The 14,876-nt window shown below is 37.2% G+C and overlaps 1 protein-coding gene across 1 annotated transcript in view; it reads left to right on the forward strand.

Annotated features, from left to right (window-relative positions):
- Nucleotides 1-4,577: 4,577 nt before the first annotated feature.
- The window catches only part of WDR36 (WD repeat domain 36), a gene marked incomplete at both ends in the record, with an annotated part of 31,649 nt that continues 21,350 nt past the window's right edge, over nt 4,578-14,876 (forward strand). Inside the window, 10 exons of the mRNA XM_080714068.1 lie at nt 4,578-4,739; nt 6,288-6,315; nt 7,892-7,992; nt 8,785-8,902; nt 9,933-10,065; nt 11,442-11,496; nt 13,046-13,178; nt 13,405-13,580; nt 14,069-14,189; nt 14,638-14,703. Coding sequence (XP_080570194.1) covers nt 4,578-4,739; nt 6,288-6,315; nt 7,892-7,992; nt 8,785-8,902; nt 9,933-10,065; nt 11,442-11,496; nt 13,046-13,178; nt 13,405-13,580; nt 14,069-14,189; nt 14,638-14,703 — 1,093 coding nt within the window. The remainder of the gene's footprint in view (nt 4,740-6,287; nt 6,316-7,891; nt 7,993-8,784; nt 8,903-9,932; nt 10,066-11,441; nt 11,497-13,045; nt 13,179-13,404; nt 13,581-14,068; nt 14,190-14,637; nt 14,704-14,876) is intronic.

Below are 14,876 nucleotides of genomic sequence, written 5' to 3' on the forward strand. Positions count from 1 at the left end.
CCTTTCCCTATTGAAACTTCCTCACACCTGGAAGAGACAAAACGGGCAATGGTAAATAGATGTTAAATTCATTCCTGAATACTTGCTGTAGGCTGGAGCCATGGGCACCCTCTCATTAACTCTCCACTCAGAGTCCTTGAAACACTGGTGGGATAGATGATGTAAGCCAAAATAGAGTACATGGGTGCACATCAATTCTTCCTGTGAATTAGAAGTGTTCCTCTAACCTATCCTGAGTGCTGGGACTGAGCCATGATAAAAGAAGGGAAGTACAATGTTCCTCTATGCATCTTACTTGCCAACAGGTAAAAAGATGATTATATGATGCATCCAAGATTTAAAGAGCACCTACTGTGAGTCAAGATATCAGCTGAATAGCAGGGATACAAAAGTATCCTTACCCAGAGTAGCTCAGAATATAATTTGAATAAGCAGTTTTCTTTTTCTGAGGAAACTCAGGATGTGCCCATTTTTCAAAAACCCTCGTCTACAGCCATGGCCCAGGACTTTAAATACTGTCATAAAAGAAACTCCTTTGGGCCTAGAATTGGACCGTATTCCTTAATTTTTTTTGTGTGTGCAAAAAGTGGAAAGAGAGATAGCACTTGATATCTATTAACTCCATTTTAGTAGGAATTCACTGATAATAACTTTTACTGAAACTTGGTAAAAAATTACAGTCACAGTTTTTCTCAAATTTTGGGCCCAATTCCTCTAAAAGAACACGGAAGAATGAAGAACTGGAAATAGAGGAGATAATTCAGTCATCTCATTAAATACAGTTTATTTATGTCTTCTGGTTTATCTGTAGAATATTAGGTAATTTATATGTTTTATTTTGTTGTGTAATTTGTAGATACATTAAAATAATCATTCAAATTACTTATACTAACAAATAAAAATAATGAAAAGAGATACACCACATTAATCTAGTAAGAACTTTCCCAAATGTTATAAAAAAATGAAAAACGTATGGTATGGTTTGTACATTTCCTTTTTGTGTGTATTGAAGTTTCCTTGATGGACAATTAGCATTCTATGCTATGGTCAATGAAAAGAAGATTGTGAATTTTAGAACAGTATAGTGTCTGATGTAAACCTACTGGTACACATAATTAGCCCTGCTAAATATGCTATTTTCATAATCTGTAGCCTTACTTTTGTCTTTCTCACTCAGGGGCTGAAAGAGACATGTTAAAGTCTCCTACTGCCATTTTAGGTTTTATTTCTTTGTATACCTAAAGCTCTGCTTTCCAGTGGGTGATACTATTATTTAATGCCCTAAAACTCATGAGAGCTATTATTGAGAATTGTACCCTTTTCCATTATACTACATCTACATTTTACTGTTTCCATGTCCCTCTGTTTTAGATGTCTCTTATATACAACTATCATTGAGTACGTCTGTGGTAGAGGAAGAGGTTTGTAGAGGAGGGGAGGAGGGGAATCCAAATCAGGTATATTTACTTTTAGCACTGTCATTGTATAGTTTCTTGTTTTTATGCCTCTACATTGTTGAAAAAATTTTAACCTAAAACAGGTTTTTACATTTACTCCTGTCAAGCATTTCTTCTTAATTTTTCCTATTATTCCAACATAATGAAATCCTAGTTTTAAATCTTGTCTTCTTTATTACATAATTCTCCCTTCATGGGTTTCTATGCCTTCCTTCAAGTTACTGAAAATGAATGTTGAACAAGACATGACCTAATTTTGTTCAACTTCAAAACAGGTAACTATGAGCTGTTAAGGTATGTGTCCATGCTCTTTGTTTAAAACTTTTGTTCTTGAACTTTGCAGAACCCAGTCTCTGAGGGGGCAGGCACTTATTATCCGATGTCAGGGCAATCAAGTAGGTTTGTCCCTGTGTCTCCACTTGTATCCTCTGGTGCTCAATTTTTCTACCTTGTCTCTGTTGTTGAAAAAGGCCAAACTCAAAAACTGATTAATGAGAGTCTGAGGTCCCAGAAACAGCAGAATTTATATCTCCTCATTTTTGTGAGACCAAACATAATAGCCAGGTTTTGAAACTCATTAATATATCCATCAGGATTCTCTGAAAGTTGACCCATTTTTTTACACTGGACCAGCTCAGTAAGGTAATAATAACTACAAGTGTATGTAGAATAACAGTATTGACAAAAATCAAATAGCTTTAGATTTTTATAATCTTAGAGAGTAACATTAATAACCAAAAATAAACTTATTACCTGACAGATGATTTTATCTCTCTTATACAATAAGACATTTACTCAGTCAAGGCAAACAGATGTAAACCAGGTCGTAATGATGAATCTTTGAATGGTATTAAACATAGATGACAAAAGTTTTAGTAACTTAAGATACAAATACAATGCACATTGCATAAAGAGATCACTTACTGGTTAGCTCAAACACAGATATAAGACCCGTATACCTTTAATAAGTTCTTATGAAATATTTAGATGAAACTAGATATATATCATATTTAGTTCTCTTATATACCCATCTATGACAATATATATACTTTATATTTGGCAGATGATGTTTAGCTTTGAATTTATTTAGACACAATTTATTTACTTATGTATACTTAATTTAACCCATTTTAATAGCCAGTTAATACCTTAAGCCATTATTTTAACAAATAAATCCTAAAAAGCAGGGAACATTTAAATATCTACTAGGAAGACAATATAATAGTAATATAATAGTAATTGGCTGAACCTGAAAGAAACAAAATCTGTGAATCTTTTAATGACATCTCTTGTTTTGATTTTACCAACAAACAAACTTATTAAAAACGCAAGTTATGCCAGCTGTGGTGGTGCACGCTTGTAATCCCCACGCTTGGGAGGCTGATACAGGAGGACTGTACAGGTTCAAAGCCAGCCTCAGCTACTTAATGAGGCTCTCGGCAACTTGGTGAGACCCTGTTTCCAAATAAAGTATAAAATAGGTCTGGGAGTAAAGCCTGGAGATAGAAAGCCTCTGGGTTCCACTCCCAGAACCACCAAAAAAAAAAAAAAAATGCAAGTTACATGAACTAAGAAGTCCTCTTTATTTTGCTTTTTACTTTTTTTTTTTTTTTCCGATACTGGGGATGGAAACCAGGGGGATTCTACCTTTGAGCTACACCCCCCAGCCCTATTTTTATTATTCTTTATTTCAAAACAGGGTCTCATTGAGTTGCCAAGGGCAGCACTAAGTTGCTGAAGCTGTCCTCGACCCCCGGTCATCCTGTCTCAGCTTCCCAAAAGCTGGGATTACAATCATGCGCCACCATGCCCAGCATGCTTTTTACTTATTTAATATTTACTCAAGGAGAGAGTTCTTAGGGATAGAAGCAGAATTACCCATGATCTTGTTTGCACACTTTAAGGGTTTTTTTCTGAAAAGATAAAGAGTAAAGGAAAAAACCCCCACAGGACTAGAATTTCAAAACAAACAGAAGAGACAAAAGGAAAAACATTTGGGATCAGAATATTATCTGTCCTCATCAGCTGCCAACATTTGCAGCTCCTCAAGGGGATATCACCATGCCCCCCCCCCCAACAAATGCTAACAATTCTGTGCGTCTAGGTGTCCCTTTTACAGAGTAGCAGTGAACCACTTCAGTTCATTTTTTTCTGCCACCACTGGAAATCCAAGCATCCTTGATCCAATGGGTACCTTTTACCAGACCTTGTCCCTATCAGATCCTCTAAGCCCACTCAGGGATCTCAACTAGAAGGCAAGCAAACAAAACTAAACAAGACAAAACCAGATTTTTTTTTTTTTAAATGTGGAACACATTGAAAATGTCATACATTCAGACTATGCTTGGTAGCCTCCCCCCATCCCTTCCCAACAACGAGTGTCCAGGTTAACCATGCTATATTTGTATTTTTACACAAATTCGAATGTAGCTCCTTCATTAGCCAACCTCAGCCTCCTATATCCCTTATCTCTTCCCAATAATTTAATTCTTAAGATTTATGACCTTATACAACTTGCAAAGCTCTCTTTTGAAACCTTGAGGGCATTTCCTCGATAAAAACAAAATTCAGTGTTAAAAAGAGATTAAGACAAAGTACATTTTAAGCCAACCGTTTCTGTCTTCAGCGGGTGGTGTTTCCTTAAGTGCCCCCCATAACCACGTGGTTGACTGGCAGTAGCTACAGCCTGAGACCAAAAAAAAAAAAAAAAAAAAAAAAAAAATAGAGCTTACACTTATTAAAAAAAAGGCTGAAGGAGTCAACAATTCAGGTTAAGCCCTTGGTCACCCTTCCACCCTTCTGGGCGTGGTGCTTCCCATGTTCCGCCCCACCTGAGTTACACCAGAGAACGACGCCAGCAGCAACCTAGCTGGAGAGCACCACTAGGCGACCCGCCGGTTACTGTGGCCCGCGGAACCAAAGTCACACCTCTCCTGCAGGCTCAGGAGGGAGCTCTTTTGGTGTTGCACCGAGAGCAGCCTTCGCAAACGCGATTGGCAGCGGATACCGGAAGCGCTCTGAGCCTTCCCTTCCGCCAGGCTTTGCCGGGAGACGCGCTGAAGCCTTGGCTGCGCGGTTTCCTTCGGTTCTAGAGCAGCGAGGAGCTGGGCCGCGGCGGAGATGGAACCCGGCGCGGACGGCCGCACGGCGAGCGCGCTGTTCGCGGGCTTCCGGGCCTTGGCGCTTTTCAGTAACGACATCCCGCACGTGGTGCGGTTCAACGCGCTGAAGCGCCGGTTCTACGTGACGGCCTGCGTGGGCAAGAGCTTCCACACGTACGACGTGAGTGTCCCGCGCCCGGCGCCCCTCCGCGGGCGGACCCCCGCCCGGCTGGTCAGCTCCCCCATCGCACCCACGTGCGCACCGTGTAGCCCCCTGCAGTCCACGGGAGGCGAGTGCCAGGGGCGCCTGGCCAAAGGGAAGGTGCCGGAGGACATCTCAGTTCTGTGGCCCTAGGTCTGTGAGAGGATGATTGTTGGTCGTTCCTTGAAAGTATGCATAGGACTGAGACTATGCATAGCCCCTCAAGGAAGAAAGCCATTCTTATTTTCACAGGCTCAATTTCTTGCCTGAAGACTTGAGAACCATATTATTGCGTAGTTGATGGCACAACCTGGATCAGAAATTCATACTAAAGTACGTTGGGAGAACCGGAGAGGATGAGATTAATTATGATTTAGAGGACTTCTCGTGTTTGGTAGCAGTCCGGTTGCCTTAGATCTCCTGGATTGGTAATGGAGGAAGATTGAATTAGAGTGATGTTGTTAATCACGAGGGAGTCTTTGTTGATACTGTTCTCCACACTTGTTTCTTGCTTGCCACCTTTTGATTCTGCCCCAGGTTCTTTTCTTAAAATGTATCTTTTCTAAGAGTTCTTGAAATCTTGTCTTTGGCACAGTGTCTTTCTTGACACTGTTACACACACACACACACACACACACCACCCTGTTCTTCCAAAGAAACCCTTGGATTAGGAAAGTTAACACATTTATACATTTTATAACAACTTCACTATTGTACATTAGAATACAGCCACTAAAAATGGTTTGTAGTGTTTCTTTTAGTCTTAATACTGGAGATCATTTTTAAGTTTACTCTTCCCATAACATCTTAGCATACAATGCTTATTACTTAGAACTTTGCTTCTCAAATCAACTAATGCACTGGGCTATGACCTCTGAAACTAAAAATAATTTGGGAGTAAAAAAGTAGTACTAAAAAAAAAAGTGATATTCCCAAGGCAGTAATTTGATCTACAAGTGTTCTGTTCTATAGCCATGGTGATATTATCATCTATGGTCAGACTTCTGCAGATGAGGTTTTTTTGATTTGTTTTAATGATTCTGGGAACTGAATCCAGGGACATTCCACCTCCAGGCTAGACCCTAGCATGTCACCCCAAGGTCTCACAGCTGAATTAGTAGTCATATATTGGGATCATAAAGTCCAGTCCACTGTTTATTTTTGTAAGACCCAAGAGTCAATAAATGGTTTTGATATTTTTATAAAGGGGGAGGGGACGTGTGAGCCTGCATTGACAACATCAGAGTCAGGTAGATGGAACAGAGACTTTATGGCCTGCTATGCCTACAATATTTGCTCTTCAGCCCTTTTCAGAAATCCTTTGACTACCACTTCCATCACCAGTACTGGTGAAGTAGATGAAAATACAAGCTTTACTAGTAATGGAAACTAGGATCAATGAGTTCCTTTTCTAAAAAGGACAGTGTAGTGTATCTATGTATGAGGTTGTATCTTAATTATCAGGTATTAGTTTATTATAATTGTTGTTGTTGCCAAAACTTACCTTATCCTCTTTTTCTTAAACAGGTTCAGAAACTTAGCCTGGTTGCAGTAAGTAAGTATGGACTTTATTCTAAATTTATGCATGCCTAGTATTTTTTTTACATAAATTTAAGGCCTATGGAACATAAATAGAATCTATTGTGTATATCTGATAAACCTATATCAGAAAAAAAATGTTTAGGAAAAGGGTTATGTTTTAAGTTTGGAATAATTCTTTACAGTTAACTTTGTGTCTCACAGCCTTGATATTTTGAAGAATATAGGCTGATTCTTTTTATTATTATTTTATTTTGAAACAGGGTCTCACTGAGTTGTAACTGTGATCTTTCCATCTCAGCCTCCCAAATGTTGGGATTACAAGCGTGTACCACCATGCCTGGTTGGCTGATTTTTTTTTTTTAAGAGTTTTTCCAATGGTTCCTCATAGTTAGATGCAGATAGTGTACTGTGGCAGAACTAACAATGATAATAAAATGATGCTAAATTTTCAGTGAATTGTATCTGAAATACATGCTATTTTTAGTCCTGTTCCTGGCAGGTGTAATTGTTATGTTTGATTAAGGTAAATCTGTTTGGAGGCTTTATTTTAGAGTTATTTTTCTGCCGTTTGTAGTTAATAAGTATCTTGTGATAGGAATTGAGACTATCTATGGACATACCCTGTTACTCTTCAAAAGTTTCATCTGCTGCTTTTAGCATTTAGTGATGAAACCTGCCTGAATCATTTCTTAGTATTAGTATGGTTATTAAATACTTATTTGTCTTTTTCCATCATTTCTTTTACTATAAGGAAGAGTCATATTTGGGTATTTTTCAATGGCAGGGATATTTTTTCAAAAACAAAGTTTTATATCAGGTATGATCCTTTGGAGAGAAAGAAAGACCAGTGAAGAATCTCTTGTGTATGTCTGATAAATGTATATTCTTAAAAAAAGATTTGGAGACAGAAGACATTGTGACCTAAGTTGAATACAGAAATGAATGATATGCCCATAAAAGTGGTATTATGGGAACTAGATCCCAAAATGAAATATGTACTCAGAAAAATACTTACAACCATTGTCTGCTAATCACCCACACCCCAAAAGAGGAAAGGAAAAAGGGCAGTATGACCATATCAGCAAGACAGGAATCAAGAAATTGATATCATAGGAGAATTAGGTAGATGTGATATTTACTGTATTGAAGATTGAGTAGAAACCATATTGTCATTACATATTTTAAGTATCAGGCTGGGCGTGGTGGTGCACGCTTGTAATCCCACATTCAGGAGGCTGAGACCGGAGAGGATCGCGGTTCGTGGACAGCCTCAGCTACTTAGTGAGGCCCTCTGCAACTCAGTGAGACCCGGTTTCAAAATAAAAAACAAAAAAGTGTCAGGATGTAGCATACCATATGGAGTTTCTTGATGTTGGTCCAAAGGGCAAATTTAGACATATATCTAGGTTTTGATTTACTTTTATGTTTTTCCAGAGATATAAGTGAACTTCATGCTCTTGAAGTTGTTTACGAAGACTGGATGCCCATTTCCAGAATTTTAAAGTTATATCCATGAAAAAATGTTATATGTATATTTAAAGTTTCTATATCTTCCATAATCTTAAAAATCCATATTATGTATCTTCTAGGTAACTCTGTTCCACAGGATATCTGCTGTATGGCAGCTGATGGAAGGCTAGTCTTTGCTGCTTATGGGAATGTTTTTTCTGCATTTGCCCGTAATAAAGAGGTGTGTATCACTGAACTATTTCAGCTATATAATTTTTTCTTTCTATTGCATATTTAGTTTTTGAGAAGGAGAGAAAATTGATTTCAATTTCACCTGTATGTGTATTTATTTGTACACACATACACTGTATGTAGTTTAGATAAAGAGACTTTAATGAAGGCACTCTATGCAAAGGTGTGGTCAGAGTTAGGGGTGAACAAAGTAGTGATAAGACATCAGAGGCCATCAACTTTAGAAAGCTGGTACCACTTCTAGGGCCAAAGGGCAAAGAAATAGTGTTATTGGAGCAAGGTGAGAACTGAAACCATGGGGAAGGGGATGTATTATGGAGGGATCAGCTACAGTAAGGTAAGTATCTGTATCAAAGCAAGAAAAGTATAGGGAAGAAGTACCCTGCCCCTGTCACCTCATCTGGAAGCCGGCTGGTGATGGAACCTATAGAGATCAGCTTTCTACAACATGGCGTTTCTCTAGGATAAAGAGAGAGTTGCAGTGATTGAATTGGTAAAGGACCTAGGTACTGAGGTGCATGCTTCCTCTCCAGTGGCAGTAGGGAAGCTGAGCCCCAGAAGTCTCATTTCTGTGTTCTTAGTCAATGCTTTACCTCCTTATTACTGAACTGGCTGAAAAAGTGATGAATATTTCTGGTTCCTTGCTGTTTTGTTCATCTAATCCTGGTTAATCAAATGTTGGATTACATTTCTTATCATAAGTATTTTTAAAATTAGCATGGGTTTTGGATAATATGAATAATGCATAATGAATGAATATTGAAATGGAATTTTTTTGTAGGTAGTGCATACATTTAAGGGTCATAAGGCAGAAATCCATCTTTTGCAACCCTTTGGGGATCACATTATTTCTGTTGATACTGACAGCGTTCTGATTATTTGGCACATATATTCTGAAGGTAAGAATGAACTAGATTTTGTTTGTGTAGTTAAAAGTCTAGCTGGATATGGTATTGCACACCTATAATCCCAGTACTTGAAAGACTGAGACAGGAGGATCACAGGTTTGAGGCCAGCCTTAGCAACTTAGTGAGGCTCTCGGCAACTTCGCAATACCTTGTTTCCAAATAAAAATAGAGCTGGGGGTGTAGCTTGTAGTTAAATTGCCCCTAGGTTCAATCTTCAGCACATGCATGTGTGCTGCATGTACAAGACACACACACACACACACACACACACACACACACACACACACACACCACATGAGATAACCAACTCTGTTAAGATAGTACATGAACCAAGATCTCTGGGGAGCTGTTTATAATGAGGGAAGGATCTTTAAAGTAATAGAATAAAGTATGTATATTTTTCACCTATATCTGTGCTTCTTAAGCTGGGATCTCATACTTCTGGGAGTATGAAGTGATGTGCTGGATAGAATATAGACTAAAAACAAAGCGAAGTATACCTTCTTTGGTTCCAAATTTATTGGTAAATTTAGTGAAAATTTTGTTTCAATATGGGATGAGTTAAAAGAAGTTAAAAAATTCAAACAAATTTAAAATAAGTCTAGGATACCAGGGAATTTTGGACTGCTTCTACACTCCCACGCTCAACAAAAGCAACAGCTTCACTGAGTTATAAGTTCTTCCCCTCTCTTAGAGGTTCTTCTGTGGAAATGTGTGAGAAGCGCTATTTTTGGTTTCACTTAAGTTTGCCTCTTATCTGCTAAGTAGTTCATCAAGCTTGCTGATCCCTCTGATATTTAACTTTTTCTATCAACCAATTTAGCAGTGAAACTTTTAATAGTACTTATAACTTGTGTATAATTTTTGATAGCCTATATGACTTTCACAAGTTGCCCATTGCATTTATTTTATATTAATTTCTGATGTGAAAGACTTACTTTAGGTGATAAATATTTGGGATATTTGAAACATGTTTATTTTATTTAAAAATTATATATTATTTATAACTTTTACTTTATAGAAGAATACCTGCAACTGACTTTTGATAAATCAGTTTTTAAAATTTCTGCAATTTTACATCCAAGTACTTATTTAAACAAAATACTTCTGGGCAGTGAACAAGGAAGCCTGCAGTTGTGGAATGTAAAATCCAAGTAAGCATTTTATTTAAAAAAATAACATAGTTCTCACCCTACCATCGTCTCTTACTTCCTATTGCATTCTTGAGTCTGTTCTCTCTTCCCTGGTGTATGTTTATTTAGTTGTCAATAAATATGACTGCTTTGAAGTTGCTTGCTTAATGGCATCACATATTTGGAAGGGGGCATGTCATCCTGACACATGATAGCTTCAGAAATCCTCATGGAAATATTACATAGTAACTGAAAAGAATCTATGTAGCTCTTGTAAAGTACTATTAGGAGATTATTTTGGGCAACTGTAGTTTTTTTAATAAACTAAGAAGGAAAAGATGATAAAGCAAATCAGTATTAATTTAATGCTAGAATTTAGAAATGTTTTGCAAGAGAAAAGTTCTTTCATCATCAACGATCGATATGATGAATATCTGTTGTAATATTATTGATGTGGCTGAAGGGCTCACATAAATGGTTTTGAATACTCATCCTGTTACATGAACATTTATCCAGAGAGAAGGGGGTTGCAGCACAGACTTTACTGTGTAATATTAAGAGAAGCAAACAAAAATACTTGAGTACCCAAATTGTCCTTTCCAAACCCTTACAGATTTGAAAATGAAAGGCTAAACGTTTATTTTAGCTCTCAATTTTGAAGCAGCGCTTCAGTTCAATTTACTAAATAGGTTTGCCTGTCTGCTCTGTGCGCTGCCCAAGGACACTGAGCGAGATACTGTCTCTGCCTTTAAGGTTATTTTCTCAGGTTCCTTATGTAATATTTACGTTCCCCACTATACTTTTAAGTATTTGTTATATAGTTATCGTTAAGCCAACCTACCTTTTTGCATAAGTGAATACATGGTTTAATACTTAAATGGTTGTTATTATAATGACTTCAGCTGTCTTTGCCCCATGGACTTATTTACCATTCATGGTTGGATTCTGAAACTGAGAGCAGCATCAATATTGTTTTAAAACATAGAGGTACTATTTTAGTTAAAATCTCATGCATTCCTTTTGATGATGATGTTTCTAGAAACATAGTGCAGTGAAAAGTAGAATCTGCCTATATTCTATTTATTTTATTTTAGTGTAAATAAAATGGTTTTACATTAGCATCTTGAATCTAGAATTCGTCTGGATTCTATTACTTGCTGATCATATGTCCTTAGCTTAATTACTTTTTAGAATATTCTGTTTCTTTTTCTAGAAAATGGTAATAATTTGACTTGTGATTATTTTGAGTATGAGTTGATATATGTTCTTAGAGTAGAGTGTACTTGAGTAAGAATTTAATATATATCACTTGTTACTATAATGCATACTTGATTTTGTTTCCCTCAACAACAACAACAAAAAAAAGAAATAGCTTTCAACTATTTTTCTTCTTGTAGTAAACTTCTATATACATTTCCAGGATGGAAATTTGGAGTGACAGCTCTTGAACAGGTTAGTGGGGGGGTTTTTTGTTGTTGTTTTTTCATTAAGTTAAAGAAGAAACAGGCTGGGTGTGGTGGCTCACACTTGTAATCACAGCATTTAGGAGGCTGAGACCGGAGGATCGCCATTTGCGGACAGCCTTAGCTACTTAGTGAGGCCCTTTGCAATTCAGTGAGACCCTGTTTCAAAATAAAGAATTAAAAAAAATAAATAAGGCTGGGGATGTAGCTTGGAGGTAGAATGCCCGAGTTTCATCTCCCCAGTACTACCCCCCCCCAAAAAAAAAAAAGGAAGAGGAGAAGGAGGAAGGAGGAAGAGGAGGAAAAAAGAGGGGACAACAGTGTTGTAGAATCTCTCAGTTTCAGGGGTCAACTATATTTTAGATTTTAAAATAACATAGCTTAGTTTATAACTTGCCCCGAGGAAATGATGCTTTGAAAATGTAATTGAAAACAATAACACCTTTGCCAACAAAAGTTTTTGATGGCTGCTGTGGGAGTTTGTTTACTGATCGTTTTGTATGCATGTAGTTTAGGGCCTTATGCAGAATAGAAATGAGTTGTTCAATGATACAGGGTAGGGTGTACGGAGGAAATTACCTGGATACTGAGGTATGAAGTTTGAAATAATCGTAACCAAAGTCCTTATGTTTATTTGTCGGTAGACTCTTCCAGAAATACTTTTTGTTTTTATGATTCAGCAAAACATGTATGAATGAATTGGATACAGAAAATCCAGCATGTCTGTTGTCATCAACAAACATACCCTTATCATTGTTTTTTACCAGCAGACATTCCTTTGTCTTTCTAAATATCCGTTGCCTTCCCACTTCATATGTATTTTCTCAAGGATCATATTTAGTATCTTTAGCTTCTGTGCAGTGTCTCACATGTAATAGCCAAAAATGGCATGTTAAAGAAGTGTTTAGCCTGGTTACATTCTATAGTAATATTGGATATTCATTCATATTAAAATAGAGAAATTCATAACAGGGCTTATATGTTACACTATTGTAATTATAAGGCTATCATGGAATATTTGCCCTGGATCAGGCTAATTATAAAACATTTTTACCTTTAGCATATTTTACAGGTTTCCTATTTTCCTTTGATAAACAATCTTTTACTCCCTGAGTAGTTGTCCACTTTCATTGCCATACCTTGTAGCAAGTCTTCTTGTGTTTTTTTTTTTTTTAGTTACCTCTTTTTTTTTATTTTTATTTTTGTTTGTTTATAGTGATACATACATAAGCTTTCTTTTCTGTGTGACTATTTTCTTAAAAGATAGCTTTCTTTGGGAAGTTGGGAAGGGATGTTGACTTGCAGAATTGAAGCTGGAAAGTAGTATGGAAAAATTATTCATAAGAGCTTTCAAATTGAATGGTAGGCAAAGTATGCCAGAATGGTAATACTTGTGGGTTGTTTTTATTTTGTTTGCCACCTTTAAGAAAATAATGTCATAATTTGTTTTGATAACACATAAATAGCAGTGCATGTCATCAAGATTATTAAAGCTCTGTTGTTTAAGAAAACAAAAAATTGAGTAATTTAATTTCCAGGCACCAGCTGTGGACGTTGTTGCTGTTGGTCTTACGTCAGGTCAGGTTATCATTCACAATATTAAATTTGATGAAACAATAATGAAGTTTCGGCAAGACTGGGGACCTATTACTTCCATTTCATTTCGCACAGGTAATTTCTAACATATTTAGCCATAAATGTTAAGAACACTTTAAAATCATAGAAATTATCTTGACAGATTTTGTATTATAATTTAATAAAAATAAATACTGAAATAGAGTGGAAAGATTATTGCTGTATAGTCTTTACTATTATATTTGTAAATTAAAAGAGAAAGAAAATTATTACATTTCGTTTCAGACTGTATGTGTGTTTTTAATGTATTTTATTTTAATAGATGGCCATCCAATAATGGCAGCTGGAAGCCCATGTGGCCATATCGGACTCTGGGATCTAGAAGACAAAAAATTAGTCAATCAAATGAGAAATGCACACTCTACAGCAATTGCTGGACTGACATTTCTCCATAGAGAGCCACTTCTTGTCACAAATGGTGCTGACAATGCACTCCGGGTATTATGATTTTTTTTTTGCCTTTCTTTCTCATCTCTCCTTTGGGTTATTATAAGCCTGCTCTAATGTATCAATCTTGAACATAGAAGACAAAAACAATCTGGGATGAGATATTGGTAGAGATCCCTTGATTGAACATAGGTGTACGCTGGAGTAATCCAAGAGGGTAGTAGTTTTGGGTTCCGGTGGGGGCATTGAATAAAAGTGAGGTGGGTAGATATACCCAGGGAGTACACTGAGGAATTTTTTCTGAAAAAAGAACCAGAAGCCAATAAGTGAGAATGTATGCAAAGAGGAAGGGGAAAAGCCTAGCAGGTGGTATTGCAGTGAAGTGAGAGAGAACTTTAGCTCCTTTCCCAACCTCAGCTCCAGTGTCAGTGTCAGGCAAGCACCACACAGTGGCCGAGCATTTACCTCAAAGGAGACCTGGCTGCTTGCAGAGCAGATAACAGATGGTGGATGAACCTTATCATCTTACTTCTTGGCAGATATGGATATTTGACGGTCCTACAGGTGAAGGCCGACTTCTGAGGTTCAGAATGGGACATAGTGCTCCTCTTACCAGTATCAGATATTATGGACAAAATGGACAACAAATTCTAAGTGCAAGTGAGTTTATACTTTCTACCATTATTATGTCAGTAAGTATCAAGAGCTGGAAGCTCAGTATTCATTTGATTTGGTATTTGTACATTTTTAGATTGAAAGGTACAGTCACTTTATTTTGTATTTTATTTTATTTTTGGGGTGGTACTGGGGTTCCTGGAAACCCTTCTACCTCCGGGCTACACTCTCAGACCTATTTTATACTTTTTTATTTGGAAACAGGGTCTCTTAAGCCAGCACAGCTGGCTTCGAACCTGTGCGATCTTCCTGTCTCCGCCTCCCAAGTGCAGGGATTACAAGCGTGCGCCACCATGCCTGGCAGCACCAGTCACTTTAAAGTGTCTTAAACTGTAACATATAGCTTTTTATAGTCTTAATTTTGGAACATCTGTGGTTCACATACTCAGTTGTTCCAGTGAAACTTGATTAGGAATTTTCTGTATACCAACAGGTCAAGATGGAACTCTTCAGTCATTTTCCACGGTACATGAAAAATTCAACAAGAGCTTGGGACATGGTAGGTCACTTGAAAGGTAGAAAATGAGGTGCTGGTCACAAAAGAAACATCTGAAATTTCTGTGAGATAATAGATTTCATCAGCACATTTCTTTTGCATTTTGGGGGGGATGTGGGTATTGGGAATTGAAATCGGGCATTCTACCTCTGAGGTACGTCCTCAACCCTATTTTA

The sequence above is a fragment of the Muscardinus avellanarius genome, assembly GCF_963383645.1.
Source record: "Muscardinus avellanarius genome assembly, chromosome: 1".
Classification (NCBI taxonomy): Eukaryota; Metazoa; Chordata; class Mammalia; order Rodentia; family Gliridae; genus Muscardinus; species Muscardinus avellanarius.